Source organism: Vulpes vulpes, chromosome 13 (assembly GCF_048418805.1).
Source record: "Vulpes vulpes isolate BD-2025 chromosome 13, VulVul3, whole genome shotgun sequence".
Lineage (NCBI taxonomy): Eukaryota > Metazoa > Chordata > Mammalia > Carnivora > Canidae > Vulpes > Vulpes vulpes.
In genome coordinates, this window is record NC_132792.1 from 120,449,487 (window position 1) to 120,476,171 (window position 26,685).

The 26,685-nt window shown below is 45.4% G+C and overlaps 2 protein-coding genes across 3 annotated transcripts in view; one reads left to right on the forward strand and one right to left on the reverse strand.

Moving 5' to 3' along the window:
• WDR26 (WD repeat domain 26) overlaps positions 1–18,529 on the reverse strand; it is a 39,515-nt gene extending 20,986 nt beyond the window's left edge. Inside the window, exons 1-6 of one of the 2 annotated variants that reach the window (XM_072732661.1) lie at positions 17,741–18,529; positions 15,847–15,946; positions 15,642–15,746; positions 10,129–10,265; positions 6,600–6,697; positions 5,278–5,434 (exon numbers count right to left, since the gene is read on the reverse strand). In XM_072732661.1, the coding sequence (XP_072588762.1) occupies positions 5,278–5,434; positions 6,600–6,697; positions 10,129–10,265; positions 15,642–15,746; positions 15,847–15,946; positions 17,741–18,156 (1,013 nt within the window). In that variant the 5' untranslated portion in view covers positions 18,157–18,529. The remainder of the gene's footprint in view (positions 1–5,277; positions 5,435–6,599; positions 6,698–10,128; positions 10,266–15,641; positions 15,747–15,846; positions 15,947–17,740) is intronic. The other variant, XM_072732662.1, reaches the window with a different exon arrangement.
• A 7,054-nt stretch (positions 18,530–25,583) lies between these two features.
• Positions 25,584–26,685, forward strand: part of CNIH3 (cornichon family AMPA receptor auxiliary protein 3) — a 215,471-nt gene continuing 214,369 nt past the window's right edge. Inside the window, exon 1 of the mRNA XM_072732665.1 lies at positions 25,584–26,099. The gene's annotated coding sequence lies outside the window, so the exon portion shown is untranslated. The remainder of the gene's footprint in view (positions 26,100–26,685) is intronic.

The following is a 26,685-nucleotide window of genomic DNA, read 5'->3' on the forward strand; positions in this document are numbered from 1 at the left end:
TGAAGTCTGCTTCAATGTGCAATTTATTCTCCTCCCCCCCCCGCCCCATTTCTCAAGATTAAACAGGAATAAAAATAGGTGTCTACCATAGAATTTTTTGGTCTGATTAAGTCAATTCATACAAATAAAATTTAATAATCAGGGTTTCACGTTGGTATAAGTTGGCAGGCATCACAAGGAATGTGCATTTTTATTTATATAAAAACAACCTAACATAACAGAGATGAGGCACTGCATGCAGTCAGACAAGTCTGGGTCACAAGCTTTCATGTCTTTGGAAGTCATTTCACTCCCCTGAGCCCCAGTTTCCTCATCTAGGAGGAGGTTAACAAACACCTAACAAGGTTCTTCTAAGGATGAGGAAAAACATCTATATGTTCTGGAGCACAACAGATACAAGTGATCTCTCCTCTATTTTGGGGGGCAGCAGAGAAGTGTAGTCATGGGTAGGGGCTGAGTGGCTAAGGATAAAGCCTTAGGAATGAGGTCAGCAGAATCTGAGAGACTGGTTCAAATGCTGGCTCAGCCACGTACTAGGTGGTTTCCCAGAAACAGGGAACCAAGTTTTCCAACCATAAACTAAAGACCACAGCACTTGCCTTACAGAATTCTCTATACTGGGATGCCGCACAAGACTGAGGTGATGGAGGCTGAGCATTCCCGTGGAGCCGAACACCTGGCAGGCACTTCCTCACTGGCAGTTACTACTATGTATTAAGGGTGAAGAATTGATGACTTCCGATTTTGAGAAAAGTGATCACAAGACTGTTCCCAGGAAGCACTTTTTGAACTACGTGTAAATTCACTTTAAAACCATTTTATTCTTCTTCAACTTCTACAGCAGCAGAAAAAACTCCTCCACTGGAGCTTTCTGTACCCACTTAGGAAGGTTACGTACTGTTATCAACCCAGAAGTCTTGGACACACACATGGCTACTCAACACTTGAAAATGTGGCTAGTACAGCTGAGGAACTTGATTTCTAAATGTAATTTTAATTTCCTTACGTTTAAATTTAAGTGGCCACATGTAATTACCTTTTGGACAGTCCAGCATGCCACTAGAGTCTAAGATTATAAAGAAGTTACGTAAACACTAGTGGATAAACTTTTCTTTCTTGGTGGGGCAGGGAGGCCAGAGGGAGAGGGAGAGAATCTCAAGCAGATTCTGTGCTGAGTGTGAAGCTCTACATGGAGATTGATCTCACGACCCCAAGATAATAACCTGAGCCAAAACCAAGAGTTGGATAGTCAATTGACTGAGCCACCCTGGTGACCCATAAACATTTCTCTTTTTAACTGAATGATAGTTGACATGTGATAGTAAAATAGTTTCAGATGTTCTATTACTCTACCATTATACACACACTACAAAACATTCACCAACACAAGTGTATTACAATATTATTGACTAGATTACCTATGCTGTACATCCCTGTGACTTGATAAACTTTTAAGTCTGTCTTGAAAAATGGTCTTCCCTATTTTTCCCCCAACCAATCTATAATTTAAAAATATATTTTATCAATTCATTACCCTGATAAATAATATATATTTAAAACTAAATTAAAATTCTTTATCAGGCACACAAGAAATCTCCACCTTAGCACTTGGCTATCTAGAGGCTGCTTTAAACTTCCAGATGGTCTAAAAATTGCTTTAATATTAATTATTATTTTATATCTGAACTTAAACATAATCAATACCAGTTGATACTTATGAAGCACTTACTGGATGCCAAGAACTGTGCTACAAAAAAAAAAAAAAAAGGAACTGTGCTACATGTTTATATATAGTACTGCTAATTCTCAAAACTACCTTGCAAGGCAAGTAATATCTCTATCGTCATGAGGCTTGGAGAGAGCAAGTAACTTAACAAATATCATAAACTGGTAACTGAATCAGGTTTAAACCTATGGTTGACTCTCCAAGACCTGTTTTTTTTTTTTCAAATATCATTTTTTAAACTGCATTTTCCAAGACACTGTTGGATAAAATTCCAGTCAAATAAGTACTTCCAGTATCAAGTGTTCCCCCCTCCCTTATGGGTAGTAATTGATAGTGATATCATTTACTAGTGAGAAACATGGAGTATTTTAGGCCCAAAATACACAGTAATTCAAATGGGTAAAATTGATCACAAATGAAAAGATATATCTACAATCAGAGTAGCAAAATGTCCTTAAGGAAGGACCAATTCATAGCCAGAATTTAGGGAATAAGTCATCCAGTCTACTGACAACCAACTGTAAATTAAAGTGATTAAAGGGGTATTTAAACTGACATTTTTATAATTACTTAAATCTTTAAAAAAGACTAACAGCCTCCAGTTTATTCAAAGTCTAATTTTAGATGTATACAAGTGAAAGCTAATGACTTTACTTTCAAGTTAACTTAAAATTTAAGATGGTGTTAAAATATCATATATTCCCAAATAAAACTCAATAGTGTAGTATTTTAATTACTGAATCTTAATATTTTAAGTATCTGTAAATATTTCATAATAATCCTTTACTAAAAAATTAACTTAAAAATTTACCTACAGAAACAGTCTTCTTTAACCAAATATATTGTACATACTGTGAAAAATACAAATAATACATAATCTGATGAAAACTGTTCAGTGCTGATAAGAATTTTTAAAAGTTGAAGTTCATTTACTCATAATTAATTCTCTTCTCCAAAGAGAGAAGAGAAAACCTGGTATTTAGATCCCAACGCTAAGAATTAATTGACAAAAATAGAGTTTCCTAGTTTCAAATGCTCATCTAATTTCTGCAAGGGAGTAAAGCAGATAATAAAAAATACTAACTTTTCTTTTAAAGACCTAAATGAAGGGGGATACTAGGAATTAAGTTAACTCCAGGTTTTTTCATAGTTCAGCAATATCTGGAAGATGGTACACACCAACTGTGTGCCCAACACACTTCTCCTTGGTGTCTGACTCTGAGGGTCTGGCTTGGGTAGGTTGGGGAGATGGCAGCCCCTCACTGAGATCGGGGACTCAAAAGAGGAAAAGTAGACCTTGCAGAGAGTAAGAGGAGAGGGAAGTTCTACTTTTGACATGTTGTGTTTAAGGTGTTTGAGCAACATGCACAGTTGTGTGAAGGTCTAAGGCTTAGATCAATGCTGTGGCTCTAGCCCAGGCCCGGGCACCATCAGAACCTAGAAGGGGAGGGTGGGAAGACCAAGAAACCTTGGGAAGACAAAGAAACCTTCTGGAACACACGTTTATTAAAGGGATGGGGACAGAGGAGGAGCCCAAGGTGCAGCCAACAGAGAAACAGAGTCTGCAATGTCTTAGAAGTCGAAGGAACGGTTTCAAGGCAAAGGAGTCAAAGGCTTCAGAAAGATCTAACCGTAGGCTGCAGAGTAGTCCCTGGATTTAATAAAGAGCTCGTTCCTTATTAACACCAGGAACAGCTGTGGTGGTGTGCTGGCTGCAGAAAGCTGAAGAGTGAAGGACACAGATATTGTGAATGTGCAGGAGGACATTACTTTAAGCAGCAGACTGTCAGGTGTGTGTGTGTGCACACGCACATGCATGTGCCTGTAGTGGGGACTAGCAGAAGCAGAGTCAAAGTTCTGTTTTGTTTTTAGGAGATTATGGGGAAGACCTGCCCTGCCCATCAGTGGTTAGTTCTGAAAAGTGTGAACTTTTGTTCCTATGCAAAACCTCAAGAGTGCCTTCTCTGTAGCTTTACAGGAGGCTGATCCTTGTTCTGAGGGTAGAAAGTCAGATCAGAAGCTCCTGGGGGCGGGGGGGGGGGGGGTGCTCAGGCAGTGAAGCTTCTGCTTTTGGCTCAGGTCATACATAATCCCGGGGTCTTGAGATCAAGCCCCGTGTGGGGCTCCCTGCTCTGCAGGGGTCTGCTGCTCCCTCTCAAATAAGTAGAAGTCATTAAAAAAAAAAAAAAAGTCAGACTAAACATTTCCCATCATTTCCTTTCACAGGTACTGTTACAGAAATCGAGGCACTTAGGAAACACGTAGGTCACATTCTCACAGATTTGTTTCTACTGACACCTCCTGAACCACCAAGCCTACCATAAATACTTTTCAATCCATTTCACCAGCAACAAATCCATGAACCAAAAAATGGTTTGGGTTCACAACTGCCTTAATTTTAACACTGGTCTCAAGTTCTCTAAAGGAGCTGCGAAGGATGAAACCATATACCCTTTTAATCTATTATCTCCTATGTCAACTCAAATGAAAAGATTAAAAATTCTCACAAGCAAGAATATCAAAGGAAAAGGATCTCTAATCAGTTTCTTTTAGGACATTTACAACACACACCATGTAATTATCCAGTATGTGAAGATGAATGACACTAAGTCACTTAAAGCCAACAGTTCAATCATCTTCAGCTTCTCAGTGCATGTGGGGAGGGGGAGGCACGAACTCAACCACGTGACATGGTTTACATGCGCCCCTTCCACATCAACCCCACTCACACTGCACAGCACGAAATACCTATAGCTGTTCCCAAAGCCTGCACGCAGTCTACACTCTGGTCCCACCTACCCCGGCCACTTTCAGCCTTCAGTCCATGATCTTTACTAAACAAAGTGGGCACGTGTAGTACAGTGGGTTCAGGTGTGGTTCACCAGACCCAGAGCATCTCCCTCTGGGAGTCTGAAAGACTGCAGAATTTATTTTTCAGTATCTTAAAAATTAAAGCCCTGCTTTAATTTTAGAGATTATTAAAATGGTAGGGACATTTTCACTCAGAATACTCCTAATATCTAAAGTGAGATTGAATTATGGACATGAACAGGTATAATAAAACCCAAATCAGAAAGTTACTGCCTGTTACTCTAACCATTTTTAGTTTAGAGGCCAGGTTCTACTAAAAAGCAGAACTTCCATTATGAACAAAGTATTTCCATGATTTTTATGAGCAGAAAATAATTGAGGCGACTGTTAAAATAGCCATAACGCACAGAGAGAGTCACTCAGTGACTTCTGGCACCCAAGGACAGCAGACACTCAGGTCACTGGCTTCCCCACCCAAAACCATTCACAAGCCCTTACAATGATGGCCGGAGAGAGAAAATGACCAACTAACAACATGAAGACAAGAAGAGGAAAACTGGGTTTTCCAGTTTCCCCTCTTAAAATGCAGGTCATCCCACAAACACGTCCCAATTGCTCTGCTTGCAAAGCTGAATCAGGCACAAATGGTTTCACATTGATAGGATAAAGCTCCAAAAAATAAAACATTTTAACAAAGTTCATACTGAGTCTGTTAAATCTGTAAGGAGTTTTTCTCTTACCTACTACAAACATGATCTATAAGCAGAGACACAGAATCTAGATTATTGTCAAGTTTGGTATTGTGATATAGGCACCGGTCCCTTTGTAGCTCCACAGCCTGCCGCAGGAGAGTCTGTAAACGCCGTGGAGGAAGCATCACTGATGGTGGTAAATATGCTTTAAGAGAAGACATTTTTAAGAAGAGAGATAAAAATAAAAATTAGAAGACCAAGACAGTACAAACTTTCATTTAAGACACCTGCTCCACTTTTGCTGCCCTTGCCCTCAAGTATTACATCTCTCAGAGCAGTGGCAGGCAAGGAGACACAGTATGAGCCTTAGGAGTATTTGTCAGCAGCTACAGCTATGTGGCCACAAAATGGAGCAGATACAAGGGCTCCAGTTTGTATGTGAATTTCCAAAAACAAAAACACAAAGCAAAAAAATAAAAAATAAATAAATAAATTTAAAAAATCCAAAAACCCCCACTACTAACAAAATCCCCCAAAAAGTCAATGAAGAGAAAATCTGAGGATGACTGTGTCCCAGTGGGAGACTGAGCATCACTAAAAACGTAAGAGACCTCCACTTCACAAAGAGCAAGCCAACATGTTGAAACAGGTTCCAGCTCCCATCAACTTGCTTCTAATGCCAAGGATCCCGTGAAAATTCAGGGCATGATGGTGTTTTGATCCTGAAATCAATCTATTCTAATTCTTCCATGCCTCGAACCTCCCCAACCACACAATTTTCTGACTTTTTAGGATCTCTACTCTCATACCTCAATATGGAACATGGGATAACATGATTTAATCTGAGAAGGAAGAAAGATCTTTTCTATAAAAATGTGGCAAAATAAAACTCCTACTCTAATTTGGATAATACATATAACATATGGGGGGGGGGGAGGACAATTTACTTAAATCTGGTTAAAAAAAAAATTTACTTAAACCTGGGCTTTCCTATTGAAATCAACAAATATTGAAACACTTTTAGTTTATGTTTCTGGTTTATATTTTCTTTTTCCCTGAAATCACAGCATTTCTCCCCCAAACAAAACCTTAACAGGAGCATCATGGCATAACACAAATGAAGGGAGAACTGCTTTGGGACCTGTGCTCTCTGCCCCAATTCCAGGGGAGGCTAGCTGCTTCTCAGGCTCAATGGCAGGGTTTGGAAACCTTTGGTTGAAAGGGCTTCTTAATGGCTTTTTCCTTCTTTCCTATATAACTACTCCCTCCTCGCTGAGGGTATGTCTAGACACAAGATTTCCTGATCAATTCATAGTTATCTATTTCTAATTAAGAAAAAACACAGAAACACCAGAAAGTAAGACTCTTACTCTGCAGTTTGTCCAGCAGTTTGGATCGGGAAGCTGTTCCTTTGCCTTCCCATTCTGCTTTTGCACGTAGGTCTTCTGCATGGCTACACATCAGATACCTAAACACAGAACAGAGAAAGCAACAAATATCAAACCCTTTCCTTGGATTAAACGTTAACTGAAAAATACCAATATTTTTACTAAGAAAACATATATCAAGTTCTTACTAAGAAATATACTGAGAAATTTCTACAATGGACCCAATCCATTAATACACCTGGCACCTGGATATAATTACTAATATGTAATCCAACAGTAATAGCAAGATATATAATGTTACTGTCATGACATCTTCTTATCTGTTAGTAGAATACATTCCCACGCTTGTTATCATACGTAGTTATATACTGTAGCTCTTACTGCTTGCCAGTCTTGGTCCTAAGCGCTCCACATGTATGACTTTATTGAACACAGGTCGCAATCCTGTATGCAGCAAGCACTGGCACTTTATTTTCACAAATGAAGAACCCAAGGCACAGAAAGCCTCAGTAACTGGCTGAGGGTTACAAGGCAAAAAAATGGGGGATATGAACTCAGGCATTTTTAACTGCAAAACTTGCTCTTAATTACTATGCTAACTGAACTGCTTCTCAGTAGTAAAATAAAACTCCCCCCAAAACTCCAAATAAATTTAAAAAAAACCCTCAAAGATATTTACACTAATTAAACAAAAACAACATACCTTCAAGAGTTTATCATAAACGTCACTCAAGAAATGGTATAATTGGATAATCATCCTTGGGTCATCCTGTGAAAGGTATTGAGATCCCAAAGTGGAGACTTAGGGAACTGTTTCATTACTCACTATATGTGCCAAAGGAGGCATAAATGCTAAAGTCATGGATTCTGGAGAATACACGAGGGCCCCCTGCTGGAAGTGTGACCCTGACCTCATTCTTCTCAGAAGAACTGGCTTTAAAAGTGAAAGAAGTGAAAGCATGATTCAGACATGGAGATGAGACCCTGCAAGTAACTCTCCTGCTACTCTGTCTGATACTCTGTTCTCGGATCCATTCTTCTAACTTGTAAAAAGGGTATTAAATAGGGAAGTGAGGATTAACGAAGATGGGTATGTGAAGTACTTGGTCCATTAGCTGGTATACAGATAGAGCTTAATAAGTGATAAGAGCTGATGTGAGCATCACCTCCTATTTTTCTTGGCTGCATGAAGCAAACCGTATTCAGCACTAAGTTCCTTGCCTCTTACCCAAGAGTAGAACCACCTGCTCTCTTGCTATTTAGTATATGATGTCTTAACCGAGGAGAACTTCGTTTTAATAGCAAGAATAACTGGCCTCAAAATACCCTATTGCAGAATTTTCGGTTTCTAAAATAAAATTTATTATCCATATTTTTTTTTAAGTTTTTTTTTTTTTTTAATTTATTTATTCATAGAGACACAGCTAGAAAGAGAGAGGCAGAGACACAGGCAGAGGGAGAAGCAGGCAGCATGCAGGGAGCCCGATGTGGGACTCGATCCCGGGTCTCCAGGATCATGCCCTGGGCTGCAGGCGGCGCTAAACCGCTGCGCCACCAGGGCTGCCCTATTATCCATAATTTTATGGAAAAATTGCTCACTTTTAAAATTCTGCAAAAAAGACTTAATGATTGATTCTGCTGTCCCTTTTGAAAATACACATTATACCTTAGGGTTCCAAATGAAAGTCTGTTTATGGGAAGCTGTGTGGTGTAACTGAAAGTATGCTGGGCCAGTAGGAAGAAAGCCTGGGTCCTCATGAGAACTCTGCATCTGGCTGTCTCTGGGTCATTCCCTTATGGGAAACGGTCAAAGGGCACAGCGGGTGAAATTCATTTTAGAATAAAAACTATGTGATTCAGTTATATGTTCTGTTACCAGAGCAAGACAAAATTCATCATGTGAACGGTCTTTGAGTGACACAGAAATCAGACCCCTTATCAGAGAGGTAAACAGAACAAGGCCAGCTGTCAAGTATGACCCAGCAAAGTACCCAGCACACTGCACGATGCAGATGCAGTGAGTGAGGACCAAGGACTCTGCTGAGACAAACCAGGCTTGCAATCCTGGCTCTTTACTTTATTAGTTCTATTGTGGACTGGTTACTTCACTTCTCCAAGGTTCTGTTCCTTTTTCTCGAAAACCCTAAAATGAACTCTACACCTCTTTGGGTCTATCGTTTTTGTCCATTATTTTGTATCTGAAAACTCATAATGTGTTAATGTTGTTCTAGAGGCCGGGGGCCATATCTACCATATAGTAAAAAAGTGCTATGAAGGAAAAAATTAAAAACAATGATGTGACAGAGAACGCCTGGTGGATGGTTTTAGGAGGACATGGTTTTAGGGACCAGAGCACCTAGGAGCCAGCTATGGGAAGATTAGGGGAAGAACATTTACGATAGAGGGTAGAGGCAGTGAGCGGCTTGGCCAGTTAAGGAACAGCAAAAACATTAATGTTGCTAGAGTAAAGAAGAAAGAAAAAGATGGTGGGCAAGGGTCAGGGTCTCCGCAGGCATGAGCAGAGATTCTAGAACTTAATGGTGCTAGAAAGCCAGTGGGAAGTTTTAAGAAAGGGAGAGAAGTGGCTGAGTGTGTGGTTTTACTTATGTATTAATCTGGCTGCTGTGTGAAATCTGTGTCATTAAGGGAGTGAAAATGAACTCAATGGGACTCATGAGGAGGCCACTCGCATATTCTGGGAGAGATGTTTATGGATAAACTAGCAGAGAGGTTGTGAGTTGTGGAGATGGAGAGAAATGGACAAACCTAGTTATGTTTTAGAGTTGGGCCAATACAGGTCAGAGTTAAAATATTTAAAAAACGCAAGGATAAGGTTTGATGTTTGTCTGAGATGGGAAAACTGGGAGGAGCAGGTGGTGGGGAACGGTGGGAGAAGACAACTGGATTGGAGAACCTCACTGTGACACACATCTCTGAGACACTCAAATGGAGACTGTCAAGGAGGCTAGGAGACCCATCACACTGGGAAATGGGGGGACAGTCTCCAGCATAGACACGGCATGTGAGGGTGCAGCACAGAACGAGGTGACCTGGTGGGGTGTGTGGACACAGAACAGAAGGGAGGTGCAGATCCAAGGCCTCAGCCCCCGGACATGGGAAGAAGGAACATGAGGATTGAGGGACACTGTGTACAGGAAACGCATGGCAAGGATCTGGGGCGGGACAAGCATGCATTATGGAGAACGTCTGACAAGGTACACTGGAAGCATCACTGCTTACTGTCTGCACAGAGGATTACCCCACAGGGTTTTTACAAGACTATGACACGGCGGTACGTATTTCTTCTTTCTTTCACCCACTTAAGTATCTCTCTAGTCTCCTATGGGACGCTTCCGAGGAGGACACAAGTAGCTCGAACATGTTTCAATGATTGTATCCAGACAAACAGCATCCAAGGATTTAGCAATGTTCTCATCTTGGAGGAACAGGCACTCTTGATAAAAATGACAGCCCCTCAGCCACCCTGGAGTTAAGAGCTGAGCGTCCTTACCCACTGAGGACGTGAATGCGCTCTGTATTGTACTTCAGGGGTGTCAACTCGCAGCGCAGAACCTGAAGCGCCTCCAGGACCTTGCCATCCTCCAGGTATTCTAGGTACTTCTGCTGCAGCAGCAAAAACTTCATCCTCTGACATGACAGAAAGCAGCAGTCAGGGGAAAGAAGTTGATGGAAGTTTCAGAAAATGTTTGTGCCTAAACAGAACAGTAGAAACCATTCTACTACGCCCTTGGAAAATAACTTCTTACAAAGCTTTAAGAGGACTCAAGATATTTTGGTTTAATAGAGTCACAGATTAAACGTGACTCTGCTCAATTCCACATCTTAATAAAACTCTGCTTTGATGAATCATCTCAAATTAGGTAAGACTATTGGTGACCAAGGCATCAACAGAGGAAAAAATGAACTCTGCCCTTAAAACGTTCACCTAGAATTTTATTTCTTGTGTGAAAACTCAGACCGAAATTTGTTTTTAAAGTGTGACTTTTATAACAAGGCATTACGAGGTTTTATATAACAAGTTTTGAAGAGATGGCAGAAAAACCGGTTAATGGAAAAATTATTTAAAAATGACAACGTGCCAGGACAAGTAGATGGGAAAGCACAACTAGAGCAGAAGTGTCAGGCCTGGCTCATAGGGAGTAAGAAGAGCTGTCCAGCAGAAGGACTGGAGGTCCAGGTGCAGAGTAGGCTCGAGGGAGCCTGATGGACCTGCTCTCGCTAGGATGTTTATGACAGAAGGCTGAACCGAGAAATCTGCAAAAGGAGGCAATCTCTGTGTGTGTGCTGGAAACAGCCTGATCACTGGTGCGTTTAACTATGGGGCACACAGTTAGGATCAGCTCTTTTCTCCCAAAAAGGAGAGAGCATTTCCAGCTCACTGGGAAGCACATTCACATTTAGTTTTTCTCTGAAATATGTTTGGCTTTAATACTTTATAATGTCCCTTTACTCTATCACTGTATTTTTAACTGGAGAGCATCAATAGTCATAATCTTTGCAACTTTTCTGCTAGAGGAGAGAGATGCTTAGGAGTATCAGGCTGAGAGTTTTTCCACAATAGAAGACCACTGCTTGGAGGGACTCTCATCGTACTGCTACCTGCGGCTCTGGAGCAAGCCGGTTGCTGCAGGTGCAAAAGTCCGTAGACAGAAAATGCCAGTCATATTTAGAGACCCCAAGGAATACAGTGGTAAAGATGTTAAACCTACTTAAAAAAAAAACCAAACGACAGCTTTTTCTTCCTAAGAGGCTTACTTTGAACACATTAAGTATGTATACACTGCTGTCCAAAAAGGATGCAGAAATGATAATTTCTTTACAAAATTAAGAATACCATGAACTTCTCTACAAGACTGTCCATTAGGGAGTATTAGAAGAATGGTATACCTACAATCCTCTAAAAAATGGTTTCTAGAGAAAGTAAACAAAACAAACCCGGTCACAGAAGTTAGGTCTACATTTAAACACATCTTTTATAAGATGCATTGCCTATGTGTGGTGATTATCTAAACTTAAATCTGTAACTAAAGAACAACAGGAAAAATTTCAAACTCTAAGATAAGCTCCTGTTAACTCTAGAAAAACTACACCTACCAAATTTTACACATCCAGTTAGAGTGACTAGTGAATGCTTCAGAAACAGATCAGTTACCAATAAGCCCTGGAAAGTGTGTTCTTGCACATGGAGCCCAAAGTCAACCTTTATTACGTTAAATAAAAAAATACTCTCCATATCCATCAGGTGACAAAAACCAAAAGACTAAATAATATAAAAATCAAAGGATTTTATATTTGAGGTTATATTCTCACCATTTTATTTTCTGAAAAAGACTTCCACTCTCTATGAAATGTAGAGTTTATATATTTCCATTTGCTGATACTGCCACAGTTTCGTTTCACATAATGTTTCTGATTCAAACTTGAGAATCACGTTTAGTTGAACAATTTTTTTCATTTAAATTAATGCCACGTGTAACTGGCCAGTATCTGTACTTGATTTCTCTACTAACTTTTCTTGGCAATTGGAAATTTGGAGAAAATTACTTTTTATTTTCTGGGGTGTCAACTGTGAGGTCCTAGGCACATCCCCCATTCCAATGTGTGTAGGGACAGTGCCCCAAGCGCTATTTCCCCCTTATTTTCCCACCAAGATCCTGATAGAACATGCTACTGTCTTTCTATGGGGCAGGGGTGGGGCCAGAGAGGACAGCAGAGGGAAAACTGTGAGAGAAGCCCACACAAACACATAATTCTGGATATACATGGCATGCTATAAAGGTAGGGCACAGACATTTTTCTATGAGTCATTTTATCCAGATTAAAACAAAGAATATCCTCAAATGGATATCGAATCCTCGTAGTATGCATGGCAACTGACAGGCTACTGGCTAAGCACAGCTAGAGATCTGGTTGAAAGAGATGTTTATTTTTCTAAAAATCAGTTCAATTTGTATTTGACACATATGATAAGGATGGAGAGTAAAACTGCATTTTACTTTCCAAAATTTAAAGCACGAAAATGTAAACACAATTTCAAGAAAATAAACATCTTTCACAAATGATGTCAATTATTTACTGAAAAAGTTTTAAAAAAAAATCAAGCAAATTTGCTGAGGGTGGGACAGAGCTTTATGAACTTTTTTTTTTTCTTTAAAGATCACAAACTTCTTCAATGAATAAAAAAAAATAAAAGAGGCTGAGAAAACAAACTGTCCTTTAGATCTCCTCCCAGCTCCTAAGGAGACCTCTGTGACAGATTACTTCTGGTCTCTGGTAATTTCCTAGCGTCTCCAGGCACAGGGTGTGTGTCTGTCTCTTACTGTCCAGTAGGACTGTGAGACAGCTCTACAGAGTAGATCCTGCTGTTGCCCCATGCCCCCACCATCCTACCCAGTACTGGGATGCTGGATCCTCTCTCTCCTCCTCCCACCTAACCGTACTGAATTCCATGTGAAGGAAAAGTCAGAAGCCGTGCAGTCTGGTTATTCAGGGTGGCCTCTAGCTAACTCAGGAGTGGTTCTGACTAACTCTGGAATAAGGTTATAACCAAGTTGTATCAATTAAACCATGACTCAGAGGAAAGGGGAAATGAATTCTATTTAAATCATGGCTTTCAAAGCTCTATTTAACTTTAAAAAACAGTAATTAATTTCTGTTCATGAAATTAGCATTTGAACACTTTTCTTAAACACATTTCTATTATACTAAAAAAATAAATAAAAATTTTAGACAGAGAGGGGTTTCCCATGTTACTGGCTTCTCAAACCTACCCGAACTCCTCGGATGTGGCAAAGCACATCTGAACCAAAACTGAAATGTGTTGACTGAGGAGCTCATTCTCCAGAAAATCAAGAGCAAATTCTGTTATTGCTGATATCATTTGACTGGAAACCATTAAAAAATATGGAGGGTAGGTGGAGAGAACAGAGTGTGGATTGGGTCAATAAAAATATACAGGCTTAAAAAGTAAAATAATAATTTTAGTCTCGATTAAGTCATCAAATGTGTCTGGGCATACAATTAAAATAATTATGTTTTAAAAAGTCCCAAATAGTTGTCTTCTATGGTATTATTATAACTATGCTTGGATTGGGTTCTCTTCTGGAGATGCAGTGGGAGAGGAGTAAATCTGAACACAAACTAGAAGGGTGAACAAAAATGCTGAACTGAATCATAAACCTGGAGCCCCTTTCTTTGTACAAATACCTAAACAGTTTGACAGTGTGAGGCTCAGCCAATGACTTAACCTTCATCTTTTACTAGATGCTGTAATATTCTATAGACTTAAGAGGCTGTAAAAAGAAAGGCCTCTTCCTCATTATCTACAACTCCCTCTCTTGAGTTTACACGTTGCTTCTAATGAAGCTTTCAAGGGAGATAGTCATAATCTTAAATCCAACACAGAAGCCCCACATATCTATAAACAAGTAAGAAAAAATAGGAGGTGATCTATTTAAATTTTTACTACTCAATTACAAGTACAATTTGAAGTGAAGCTGTAAAAAAGGCAAAAACAATTCTCCCAAAACTCACACACTTATTTTTTGTCTTTATTTTAGGGCCATCTTCCATTGTGTCAGAGCTAATAATTTATGAGAAACTGCTCAATTAAAATACACTTGAGTTTTTCCTTTTAAACCCCAAACACATTGATTGGGAAAAAATTTCATTATTGGAAAATTTATAACCTTTTAAAAGTAAGTATTTTGTTTATTTTAGCTTCTGTGTTTTAATTTTTAATATTTAGCATGGAATTAATCATTCTATGAGTTAATGATTCCACAGTAAGTAAAAATTTTAGTTTTTAAATTTTTACTGAAAGCAAAACTATATATCCTACATCATCAATTTAATCTGTATTTGTTCACTCTTGTTTGCACCTTCAACTAGTCTGAAGTCCATTCTCTAGGATTATATATCATTATATAAAATCATATCACGAATTTGAAAACTTCTGTATTTAAGAATCTCCTCCTCCCTGCCGATCCCCCCAAAAAAGAAACAAGAGGCTGTGGTAGGTTTATAGACAAAGGCAGCAAGATTAATGTTTGACCCAATTACAAAAAATAAAAAATAAAAAAATAAAACAAACAAACAAAAAGGTAACAGTAGTCATTTACTAATATTTAACAAACAGCTGGTTTCCCTACTTGACTTCCTATTGGCCTTCTTTCCCTCCCCCACCAGACAGGAAACTGCTTTTGACAACAAATGAATCAGCTAGAAGTTAAAAGGCCAGTAGCCAGCAGCTGATTCTTCAGGGTTTCCAATCACAAGCACTTAGAAAAACTGATCCCCCTCCTCTCCGTCACTGACATCTACAGAAGAAATAAAGCCTATCACTATAAAGGATTCGTTGAGACTGATGAAAGACGTGAACAGGTTAGCCTACTGAACTGATCTTGTGGGGGAAATAAGGGCTGTAACAGAGCCCAAAGGTCCAATCTGCACACAAACCCTCCACCAGAGTGATGCACATTAGACACACTTTGACACTGTCCCTGCACACAACTGGAATGCAAGAGTGGAAAATGGTGAGCACACCAAAGGAGCTGCTTTTTGAATCAACTGCCATTTCCGAAGATTAGAAAAAAAAAAAAACCCAAAACAAGACAACTAACGTATCAGCTATTTCAGGCTATAGGATACACACACATCCAAATGTTTCCTCTGCCAGCACATTCAGTATAAAGTGAAAGTATAATTTATCTTTGATTCCATAAATATAAAACTGCTATTAACACACTGAAAGCATGAAAATGTTTCAATTAATTTCTAGAAGCTTAAGTATAAAGTAGGTTCAAACGACACATTTACTAAACATGATTTTAAAAACACAGAACTCAAAAGTTTAAAAAGTCAACACTCATCCTAGTTTATAAACTTAATTATGAAATTTAACTACTTTTAGGTCTTATCTTTTATAAGAGGCAGAAGCCTAAAACTATCAATAACCTACTAAAATAAGCATGAATGTGAAACTAAGAACAAAAGTGTATTTACCACAATTATTCCCAACAACGTTTGAGAGATTTCAAGTGCGCCTCTTACCACAATAGCATGAGGAGAATGCACTAAAGGCTTTAGTTCATTCAGGTCATTTTCTGCCTGCAAAAATTGGCATAAAGAAAAACAGAAGTGTCACAACATGCACATTCAAATATATAATTTTAGCAGCAGTCACACAGCTCTATATGCCCTACTTTACCTTATCCCAGTCTCCTTCCATGACATGATTTCGGAATTTGGTAGCAGAAGGATGTTCTAAACGACATCCTGACTCTTGCATGAGGAGATCAACAGTCTGGCTGCAGGAGAGATACAGTGTAAAAAAGACCTGGCCAACTTGTAGGATTTACTCTTCTAAATAAACTAATGTCCATAAAAACAGTTGCAAAAGTTTTCAATCTAACCTCATGATGGAGAAAAAAGAAATCCATAGGTTTTTTTTGTTTTGTTTTGTTTTTTTTACTGTGCTTGGCTCCACAAACTTGCCTTTTTAAACGGCCACCTTTATGTAGTTTTATCTAGTCAAGTCAAAGTCTTGAAACCAGAATCAAAAGTTCTTCCAATTTTTACCATGTAATGCCTCAGAAGTTTAGTGAAGTATAAAATCTCCAAAAACATACTGTAACCAAGTGCTTAAATAAATAAAAACCAGGATCTGCATACTGATGTTACAAAGTCTCAAAAGACAGAAATTGTTAGCTCCAGATAAGGTGATAGAGAGGACCTGGGTTAGGGAAGGGCCTTACATCCAGGCAGTTATGTTTGTTCAGAAATTCTACTAGGTCAACCTTTAAAATTAAAATAAATCCAGCATCAAAAATCACTCTCTTTCTCTCTATACTAAAAATAGCAAATTTACTATGGTGTAGGTTCCAAACAGTCACGAGTTATTTCCTCCTGCTGCTGTCAGCTTGCTTCTTGTCTCGGTAACATGTTCTGTTAGCATTTACAAAAATCTGTTTTCATAAGAATCCTTTTCCTTGGGGAACAAAGTGAAATCTTTCTAATATGTGTTTCTCCTTGAGAGCTGAAGAGATTTATCAAATGCAGTTTCTCTCATCGGGCATTCTGATACCTAAGATTCCTTATCAGTTTTCCATATTTGTGTTTACGTCTCAACGTTTCCTTTCTCAACTATTTTTTTTTCAGCTAAACAGTGTGATGATCTGCCAGAGAATCAAAATACTTAAGTCACTTTTTGAAAGTGCTCCCCTCCCCCTCCTCCCCCCCCAGAACAAATCTATAAACCCAAAAGTACATTTGGGCTGGCCCAAGGGGCTTATTTTGGCCTGTGCGTTGAAGCCAGGAGATGGACTGTTGCAGGGTTCCCCCTGGTCTCATCCGGTTCTGCTCCATCCCCCCTCAGGACTGCAGGGCACTCCCACCGATCCTACCTTCCACCCCCCCCACTCCCCCCCCCAACCGGTTTTCCTTTGTGTCCACAAAACGGTGGATTTAGGCCAAGGTCGCTGCCTATCCCTTCACCTACACGGAGGGGCTCGGCTCGAGGCCACCGCCGCTGCAGGTCGCCGGAGCAGGGGCTCCTTTGGCGGGCGCCCTGGGCGCTAGCCGGGCGTCCCCACGGGTTGGTGGGTTGGTGGGTTGGTGGTAGGCCCCTGGGCCGCACGCCGGGCCGCACGCCGGGCCCTTTCAGCGACACCCACGGCCACAGCGTATCTCCCTCGCTCGCCCCCATCACATTTCTTCAACAGCCTCCTTCCCAATTCTCCCAGCCCCTCCGCTCCCATGAACACTTGTAGGCGACTGTGTCCCCTGATTGGTGGCTGGCCTGGCTTGTCTGTCATAGTTGGGGGTGGGGAGGTGTCCCACAAAGATGCCTCCGAGATACACTTGAAAAACAAATCCTCCGAGGTTCATTATTTGCAGCGGCCCGAGCGCGCCCCTCCCCCACCGGAGACGCACTCCCGCATCTGTCTTTATTGACAGACAATCGGGCTCGGAGGTGTGCGGGCCGAGGGCAAGGTCCGGGCCCGCCGGCCTTCCCGGGCCGGCCGCGCTCGCCTCCGGCCCCCTCCCCCCGCGGCCTCCGGCCCTCGGCCCGTCCGCACCGGCCGCCGGGGAGGGACACTTACTTGAGCCCTAAGCCATTCAAGTGCTGTCCTATTAGCCTAATGACATCCTCGTCCGACTGCGAGAGCCGCTTCTTCTTCTTGAGGCTGCTGCCCAGCTCCGGGGTGGCGGCCGAGGCGGCGGCGGCGGCGGCGGCCGAGGCGGCCGAGGCGGCGGCGGCGGCGGCGGCGGCCCCGCCGGGGACCCCGTTATTGACATTCAGGCTGTTGCTATTGTTGCTGGCGGCGGAGGGGGCGGCGGGCAGCAGCCCGTTGGCGTGGGCTAGGTCCCCCGCGGACGACGACGACGACGGGGACGACTCCCCGTTCTGGGCCGCCAGGCAGGCCAGCTCCGGGGTCTGTCCCTGGCCCCCGCCGCCCCCTCCGCCGCCGCCGCCGCCGCCGCCTCCTCCTCCTCCTCCTGCCCCGTTGGCCTGCATGATGCTGCCGCTGACCAGGCTGTGGCCGCTACTCCGGTGGGGGGCGGCGGCGGGGGCAGCGGCCGGGGGCAGTCCCACCACCACCAGCACGGAGGAGGAGGAGGAGGAGGACGAGGCCGAGGCCGAGGCCGAGGACGGAGGGGAGAGGCCTGCTCTGCCTGCCGAGGCCCCGGGCTCTCCTGCTCCCTCCGCCGCCGAGGCTCGGGGTTTCTTCCGCGGGGGCGGGGAGGCTCCGCCGGCGTCCGAGTCGGAGGAGGAGGAAGCGGAGGCCAGAGTTTCCTCGCCGAGAGAGGCCGTGGTGGGAGCCGGCGGGGCGAGGCGGGGGCCGGGGGAGGGTCGGGGCGAGGGGCCGGGGCGGGGGCGGGGGCGGGGGCGGGGGGGCCGGGGCCGGGCGGGGGAGGGGCGGGAGGAGGAGGAGCGGGGAGCGGGGAGCCGGGAGCGGGGAGCGGGGAGCGGAGCGGAGCGGGGCCGAGGGTCCGGGCCTCTCCCTCCCCCCGGGCGGCTCGGAGCGCGGCGGGGGGCGCGCCGGGGCCCCGCGGGAGGCGGCGGGGGGCGCGGGGCCCGCCGCGGGGCTGGGCCCCGGCTCGGGCGGCGGCGGCGGCGGGCGGCGGCGGAGGCAGCGGCCGCCTCGGCCGCCTCGGCGCTCGGTGGCTGCGCTCCGCTCCCTGGTGTGTTGATTCTTCCCCCAGCTGCTGCCTAATGGAGTCCAGGCGCCCGCGTCACAGGAAATGCCTATACTGCCCTCCTCACTCACTTCCGGTGGCAGGTACGCGGCCTATGGGGGGCCTGTCAGCCGGCACGTGCCGGGGCGGGCGGCCTGCGGCGGCGGGGACCCCGGCCCCGGGACCCCGGGACCCCGGGACCCCGGGACCCCCGGCCCCGGCTCCCCGGCGGCCGCCCCGGCGGGAGTAAGTGCGGCCGCCCCAGGCCGGGCGACGGCTGGCGCAGGCCGGGCGGGGGCCGGGGCCGGGGCCGGGGCCGGGGCCGGGGCCGGGGCCGGGGTCGGGGTCGCGGCGGGGGGCGGGGCCGGGGGTCAGGGCCCGGGCGTGGGGGGTCGGCATCCAGGGCTCGGGGGCCAGGGCCTCGGTCTGGGAGTGGAGGGTCGGCATCAAGGGCCTGGGGGCCAGGGCCTTGGGCCAGGGAGTGGGGGGTCGGCATCAAGGGCCTGGGGGCCAGGGCCTTGGGCCGGGGAGTGGGGGGTCGGCATCAAGGGCCTGGGGGCCAGGGCCTCGGTCTGGGAGTGGGGGGTCGGCATCAAGGGCTCGGGGGCCAGGGCCTCGGTCTGGGAGTGGAGGGTCGGCATCAAGGGCCTGGGGGCCAGGGCCTTGGGCTGGGGAGTTGGGGGGGTCGGCATCAAGGGCTCGGGGGCCAGGGCCTCGGTCTGGGAGTGGGGGGTCGGCATCAAGGGCCTGGGGGCTAGGGCCTTGGGCCAGGGAGTGGGGGGGTCGGCATCAAGGGCTTGGGGGCCAGGGCCTGGGTCTGGGAGTGGGGGGTCGGCATCAAGGGCCTGGGGGCCAGGGCCTCGGTCTGGGAGTGGGGGGTCGGCATCAAGGGCTTGGGGGCCAGGGCCTTGGGCCAGGGAGTGGGGGGGTCGGCATCAAGGGCTCGGGGGCCAGGGCCTCGGTCTGGGAGTGGGGGGTCGGCATCAAGGGCCTGGGGGCCAGGGCCTCGGTCTGGGAGTGGGGGGTCGGCATCAAGGGCCTGGGGACCAGGGCCTCGGTCTGGGAGTGGGGGGTCGGCATCAAGGGCTTGGGGGCCAGGGCCTTGGGCCAGGGAGTGGGGGGGTCGGCATCAAGGGCTCGGGGGCCAGGGCCTCGGTCTGGGAGTGGGGGGTCGGCATCAAGGGCCTGGGGGCCAGGGCCTTAGGCTAGGGAGTGGGGGGCTCGGCATCCAGGGCTCGGGGGCCAGGGCCTTAGGCCAGGGAGTGGGGGGGTCGGCATCAAGGGCTTGGGGGCCAGGACCTCGGTCTGGGAGTGGGGGGTCGGCATCAAGGGCCTGGGGGCCAGGGCCTCGGTCTGGGAGTGGGGGGTCCGCATCAAGGGCTTGGGGGCCAGGGCCTTGGGCTGGGGAGTTGGGGGTCGGCATCAAGGGCCTGGGGGCCAGGGCCTTGGGCCGGGGAGTGGGGGGTCGGCATCAAGAGCTTGGGGGCCAGGGCCTTGGGCCGGGGAGTGGGAGGGTCGGCATCAAGGGCTTGGGGGCCAGGGCCTTGGGCCAGGAGTGGAGGGTCGGCATCAAGGGCCTGGGGGCCAGGGCCTTGGGCCGGGGAGTGGGGGGTCGGCATCAAGGGCTTGGGGGCCAGGGCCTTGGGCCAGGGAGTGGGGGGGTCGGCATCAAGGGCTCGGGGGCCAGGGCCTCGGTCTGGGAGTGGGGTGTCGGCATCAAGGGCCTGGGGGCTAGGGCCTTAGGCCAGGGAGTGGGGGGCTCGGCATCCAGGGCTCGGGGGCCAGGGCCTTAGGCCAGGGAGTGGGGGGGTCGGCATCAAGGGCTTGGGGGCCAGGGCCTCGGGCCGGGGAATGGGCTTTCAAGGGGGAGCTGGGGTCAGGGCCATCGGGGCTGGGAATGGGGGGTCAAGGGAGCGCTGGGGTGAGGGCTGTCAGGGCCGAGGAGTAGGGGGTTGGCATCCATGGCATCAGGGCCAGGGAGTGGAGGGTTGGGGTCGGGGCCATAAAGGCAAAGGTCATAGAGGCAGAGGTCGAGGGGGTCGGGGTCGGCACCGACAGGACCAGAGTTCAGGGGGTTTGGGGATATTGGGGTCAGTGGCAGTGTTGAGGCATAGGGCTGGCAGCCCCGGCAGCTCACCCAGCGGTCACGTGGACTGAAACTGGGGTGAACAGGCTACTGGTCTTAGTGTGGAGGAACCCGAGTTTCGGAGCAGCGCTCCCAGCGGAGAGCAGGATGTGCTTGGACACTGAGGCCCCAGGAGATAGAGCCAGTGGGCACCTGCCTGGGGCGGCCTCTGTCCCTCCCAGCTGCCTCTGCTGAACCCTGCATCCTGAGCAGGGTTTGGACTCTGCTTGAGATCCAGGCTTGAGGTTTTTAGGTGAAACGTGGGGCTTCCGTGTCACTGTGACGTCCCAGCCTGTGTGCCTGCAGAAATGACCTTCAGCCCAGACGGCTGTGTGTGTGCCTGCGGCTGTGGTTACACGTCTGTGTAATAGACATTTTCTCAGAAATTAGAGAAATTTTCCTCTAAAGCCTGTTACCTGTGGAAAACACAAAACTTCAACTGATGCGCCTTCTAGCACTGAAATTTGCAGTATTAATAACTTGAGGTAACTTTAGAGAGGCCTTGGGAGACCAGCCCTTTTATATTCAGAAAAATGATTAAAAAGTGATGCTTATGAGAAATTAGTCAAAGAGTCCTGAGCTCTGTTGTTCTGCTGCCTGGAGGAAGGGAGAGGAAGTGCACAGCTTTGTAGTTCTCATCTCTTAAATATGCTTCCAGGTGGTGGTATAATTGCCAGGTGACTCTGGGTGGATGTTTTTATTCTCCTGAGACAGACCTCGGTGTGAGCTGAGGATCAGAGGGCACTGTCATTGTACCAGCAGAGCCTGAATTACGGGATGCTGGACACCCTGACAGGTCCCTGTTTGTGTGTTCCCTCTACAGCCTTATTATTAAAAGTGTTACTGTGGATACAAAATTTAACTTTTGCAGTTATTTACAATAATCGGTTAGGCTTGTAATAGTGTGAAGGACAAGCTTCTTAGTAAAGTGTATAGCTTTTGTAAAGGAAATAATTACTTGTGGTCGCTGCAGGTAAGGCCCACACTTCATTAACAAAAGTAAACGAATGAAAACAGAAGCGACTTAGTTGCTGTCTAAACTGACTACGTATATCCCAGCTTTTCTATTTTTTTTTTATTCTGCTCTTGTTAGGATTCTGAATTTATGAGGTCCATGTGTACACACATTTTTCTCTGCTAAAATATTGCTGGAGAACCTGGTGTCTGAGCTCTAGGTGTCTTTAGAGCTTGTTTCCAGTCTGTGTGCAGATGAACAATTCTGGAACAACACTCTGCACACTCGTAGACCATCAGCGACACCATTACTCCTTCCACAACAAAATCCAGAGTCTGCCTTGCTCTCTACATACTGACCTCAGGCTTTCTTTTGATTTTATCCCCTACCACTCCCTTGACGAATGCTTAGTGACTTCCCCCCAGACGTGCTGGGCTTACTTCATCTTTTGAGTCTCTACCCTTCTGATTCCAGTTCATTTTTCAAGATTTGCCTCGTTCGGGGGCTTCATCAAGGGAGCCTTTCCTGACCTCCAGGCTCCTGGCCCTCTGTGTGAGTATCACTTACTGGGGCCTTCAATTTTGAAGGCTGTTTGTAATCTTTGCTAATGTACTAAGACCCCTTCTTCAAGTCAGAAGAGAGGAGCCTTTCTAGACCTCTACCCCAAAGATCTAAAAGCATAGAAAATATCCAAGGAAAACACCCATAGGAAGGGTAATGATTCTGTGAAAATTTTGTTTCAATGACATATCTATGCTTGACAGACTGAAAAATATTTCTTCTGTAGGACATCCTCAAAAAAGTTTAAACAGTAATTCTCTAGGACAGCCCTGACAGAGAGACAGGACATAGATGTTAGATATCAAAATGCAAGTTATACTGTCCAAGGTAGTGTCTGTCAAAATTAGGGAACTACCTGATTTTAAAAAAAGCTGAGGTAATATGTATGTTTATAATAAAATATGAAACCACATTTTCACAAAAGCCTTTAAAAAAAAAAGATTTATTTGAGAGAGAGCGAGAGAGAGCACAAGCTGGGGGAGGAGCAGAGGGAGAGGGAGAAGCAGACTCCCCACTGAGCAGAAAGCTGGACTTGGGGCTCCATTCCAGGACCCCAGGATCATGACCTGGGCCAAAGGCAGATGCTCACTGACTGAGCCACCCAGGCACCCCCAGAAAAGTCTTTTTTTTTTTTTTTGTAAGATTTTAAAATTATTTTTAAGTGATCTGTACACCCAGTGTGGGGCTTGAACCCAACTCTGAAATCAAGTGTTGCACGCTCCACTGACTGAGGCCAGCCAGGCACCCCTTTCACAAAAGTCTTTGTAAAACTGGTAAAAACTGTTCTGTTTTGGTGTTAATTTGGTGTTTCAACCTGGTTACTTAGCAACATCAATATTCTTCAATTCATTAAATTTTTGTTAGGGAAAGGTAGTTTTCATTATCTCAGGAATTCCTGGGGAGGGTGTATTTCTATCTCTGGCTTCTTTCCTAGTTCTTTGTTGAGGGTCCTAAAATTGGTGAGCTGGCCCTGGACTTAGGGGGGCCAGGGACCATCCAGAACAGAGCACAGTGCCCAAGGTTAGGGCGCGTGGTCCCCACTGATCTTGGGTGAGTCGTGTAACACTGCTGCCCTACATTCATCCCATCTTATAAGTGTAGAAAGTCCCTCTGGCCTACTTGCTGAGCTGGTGTGTGACTCAAATGGAAGAACAAATAAATATTTGGAAAAATGCCCTGTCAGAAATATTTCAAAATACATTTTAAACCCTCCATCATTTGGGAGGCCTGAGTGGCTAAGTGGTTTAGCGCCTGCCTTCAGCCCAGGGTGTGATCCTGGAGGCCCGGGATCTAGTCCCACATTGGGCTCCCCGCATGGAGCCTGCTTCTCCTTCTGCCTGCGTCTGCCTTTCTCTCTGTGTCCCTCATGAATAAATAAATAAAATATTTTTAAAAACCCCTCCATCATTTCAAAAAGGATTTGAGGCAACTAAGTGCAGAGATGTAATACGGCCTTATTGTTACTAGTATTTCTGAGCCTGTACTCTGCCATGTGACTGTGTTCGTGTGCACTCTAGGCAGGCAGCTCTGAATACTGTGCTGCTCGTCGGTCTTGGTGACGGGAGTTTCTCATGCCTGTGTCATAGTGAAAGGCACAGTCGCCTAGCAGTTGTACCTACCGCTGCACGCCTGTCTCTCCAGCACTTGCTCCTGATCCCCCATCTACAAGCATTTCGTTGGTGCCATCAGCATTCAGTCCACGCCTGGGAGTGGGAGGGGGTGGCCCAGCAGGTGGATCTTAGCGCAAGGACGGAACTCTCAAAAGTGCACAGATAGAAGTGTTTGCCTTCCTCAACTGCCAGTAGCCCTTTCTTGAGCTGTCTTAGGCCCACTGGCTGTAAATCAATGGCTCAGGAAATTTCCTGAAGGAACTGAAGTAAACCAAGGATCTTGATTGTTCTTTTCCAATCACGCAACAGTGATAGACCGCTTGGAGCAGCTTGCAGCTGCGCTGCACTCTGTGGTGGCAGGTCACACTGAAACACCACATATGACCCCAAGCTTCATGTGCAGAGATCTTCCCTGGAGCCCTGTGGATGAGCAAAAGGAATGGCCTGTGCTGATCTGGAAATGGCATCAAGATATGTTATTAAGTAAAAAAACTGCATGATAGGATTCCTTTCAGTAAATTGCACGCGTATGTTATTTTTCTGGTGGGGTAGAAAAGCCTAAAGCTCTGGTGGGGAGGGGTAGGACTCCAATGGTGAGAAGGGAGCTATTTTTTCCCTTTGATACTTTAGTGTTTGCATTTTCTAACAATCAGTATTTTTTTTAACGTGTCATTTTAATTTTGCTCTCTTTTTTTGTATTAATGTTTTTAAACTACTCGTGTTTTTCAAAGTACACTCAAAAACCATCAAAATACTCATAAGAATGTCATAATAAAAACATGCCACATAAAGCAGTGTTGTGCATATTTGACATTAAGTATATATATTTTAAATGGCCCTTACATTACCTGTACTCCCTTGTTCTCAGCTCACTCTGCACATACACATCCCTCTCATTTGGTTACGTTCATCTGGGGAATAAAGGGCAAAAAGACATTCCTATTTATTAACTTTGAAAAGTATCTAAATAATTAATAGCCCCTGGAGTCTGCATGGTAGACAACAGGCCCTTTGGGCAGCCTTACCTCATTCTCCGTTTCATATATGCTGTTCATTCCTCTGGCATTATGTTAATCATAAAGAATAGTCAATGATAAAACACAATTATGATGGTTAACAAGAAATTCTAGTTATGAAAAAATACGTTTTCAGAATGTATACACAGGCCATATAGAAGTAATGGTTTAATGGCTAGAATTTTTAAAACTTAGAAATTTTAATATTTTGATTCTCTGGACCTCTTTGGTGAATTATTTTTATTTGGAAATCATGGTCTTTATTAAATAATACTAAACATATAGGCAAATGTGAAACATAATGGCCTCAATTTTTCAAAAAACTTGCTTGAATGAGCTCATGGATACCAATCATGAACAACAAAAGAACAAAATAATAGCTCTTAGCCTCTTTTTGTGGTGTGTGGAGTGGTGCCAGGCTAAATGAACACCAGTAGTTGAGGGGTACCTGGGTGGTTCAGTCTTGTAGGTGTCTGACTCTCGATTTCGGCTCAAGGTCATGATCTCAGGGTCGTGGATTGAGCCCAGCGTCAGGCTCTGCACTCAGCGGGGAGTCTGCTTGTCCCTCTCCCTCTGACCCTCCCCCCACTTGTGCTCACTGTCTCTGAAATAAATCTCAAAAACAAGACTGGCAGTTGAGGGACTTTCTGGTCCCTTGAATGTGAATAGGGTTTATATCCTCTACAGAGAAGGAGCCTTTCTGCATTTCTTGCTACACCTCTGACCTCTTATCTCAGAGGATCTTTTTCTTTACCCCCAAATTATTGGCAAATACTGTTCTCCAACAAATATGGAAATAGCTAGAAATAGATATGTTTGGAAGGTTTAACCACAGAGTTTCAACAACACCGTTCTCTGGTTTCTGAGAGCCCACCTTCCCATTCGTTCTTTCTGGCAGTGGCGTGGGTCCATGGCAGGCTTCTGTGGCACTGGAGAAACGCTAAAGGCAACACCTGGCATCATTTTAAGCACTCTACGCATATTGTGCTATTTTAATCTCAGCAACCTTGTGAGGTATGTACTATTACCTGCGTTTCACAGGTGGTAGACCGAAGCACAGGAAATTTGAGGTCATGTGGCTGGTGGGTGGGTGAGCTGGGTATGCAGGGTTCTGAGCTGTACGCTCAACCCCTACGCTATCAGAGATGCCTGGTATGAATTTGAAAAGTATCCATTGTTGCAGTTCCTAGAGGTCAAAAGAAGAAACAGGAGCAAGTCCTATAAATTTTTTAACCTTGCCCCCCCCCTTTTTTTTTAAAAAAAGATCTTATTTATTCATGAGAGACAGAGAGAGAGAGAGAGGCTGAGACATAGGCAGAGGGAGAAGCAGGCTCTATGCAGGAAGCCCAATGTGGGACTCGATCCCAGGACTCCAGGATCACGCCCTGGGCCGAAGACAGTCACTGAACTGATGAGCCACCCAGGCATCCCTAACCTTGCCCTTTTAGTGTGTATGAATCCTTGTTCCCCACTGGGAACTCTTTACTGTTTCATTGGCCTGGTTAGTGGATAAGTGAACCTTGGAGGAAGGGTGGTAGAAGGTTGTCCATTCTTTCTGGTTCATTTCTTTGAGAAATCTTTATTGAAATGCAGTGTGTTG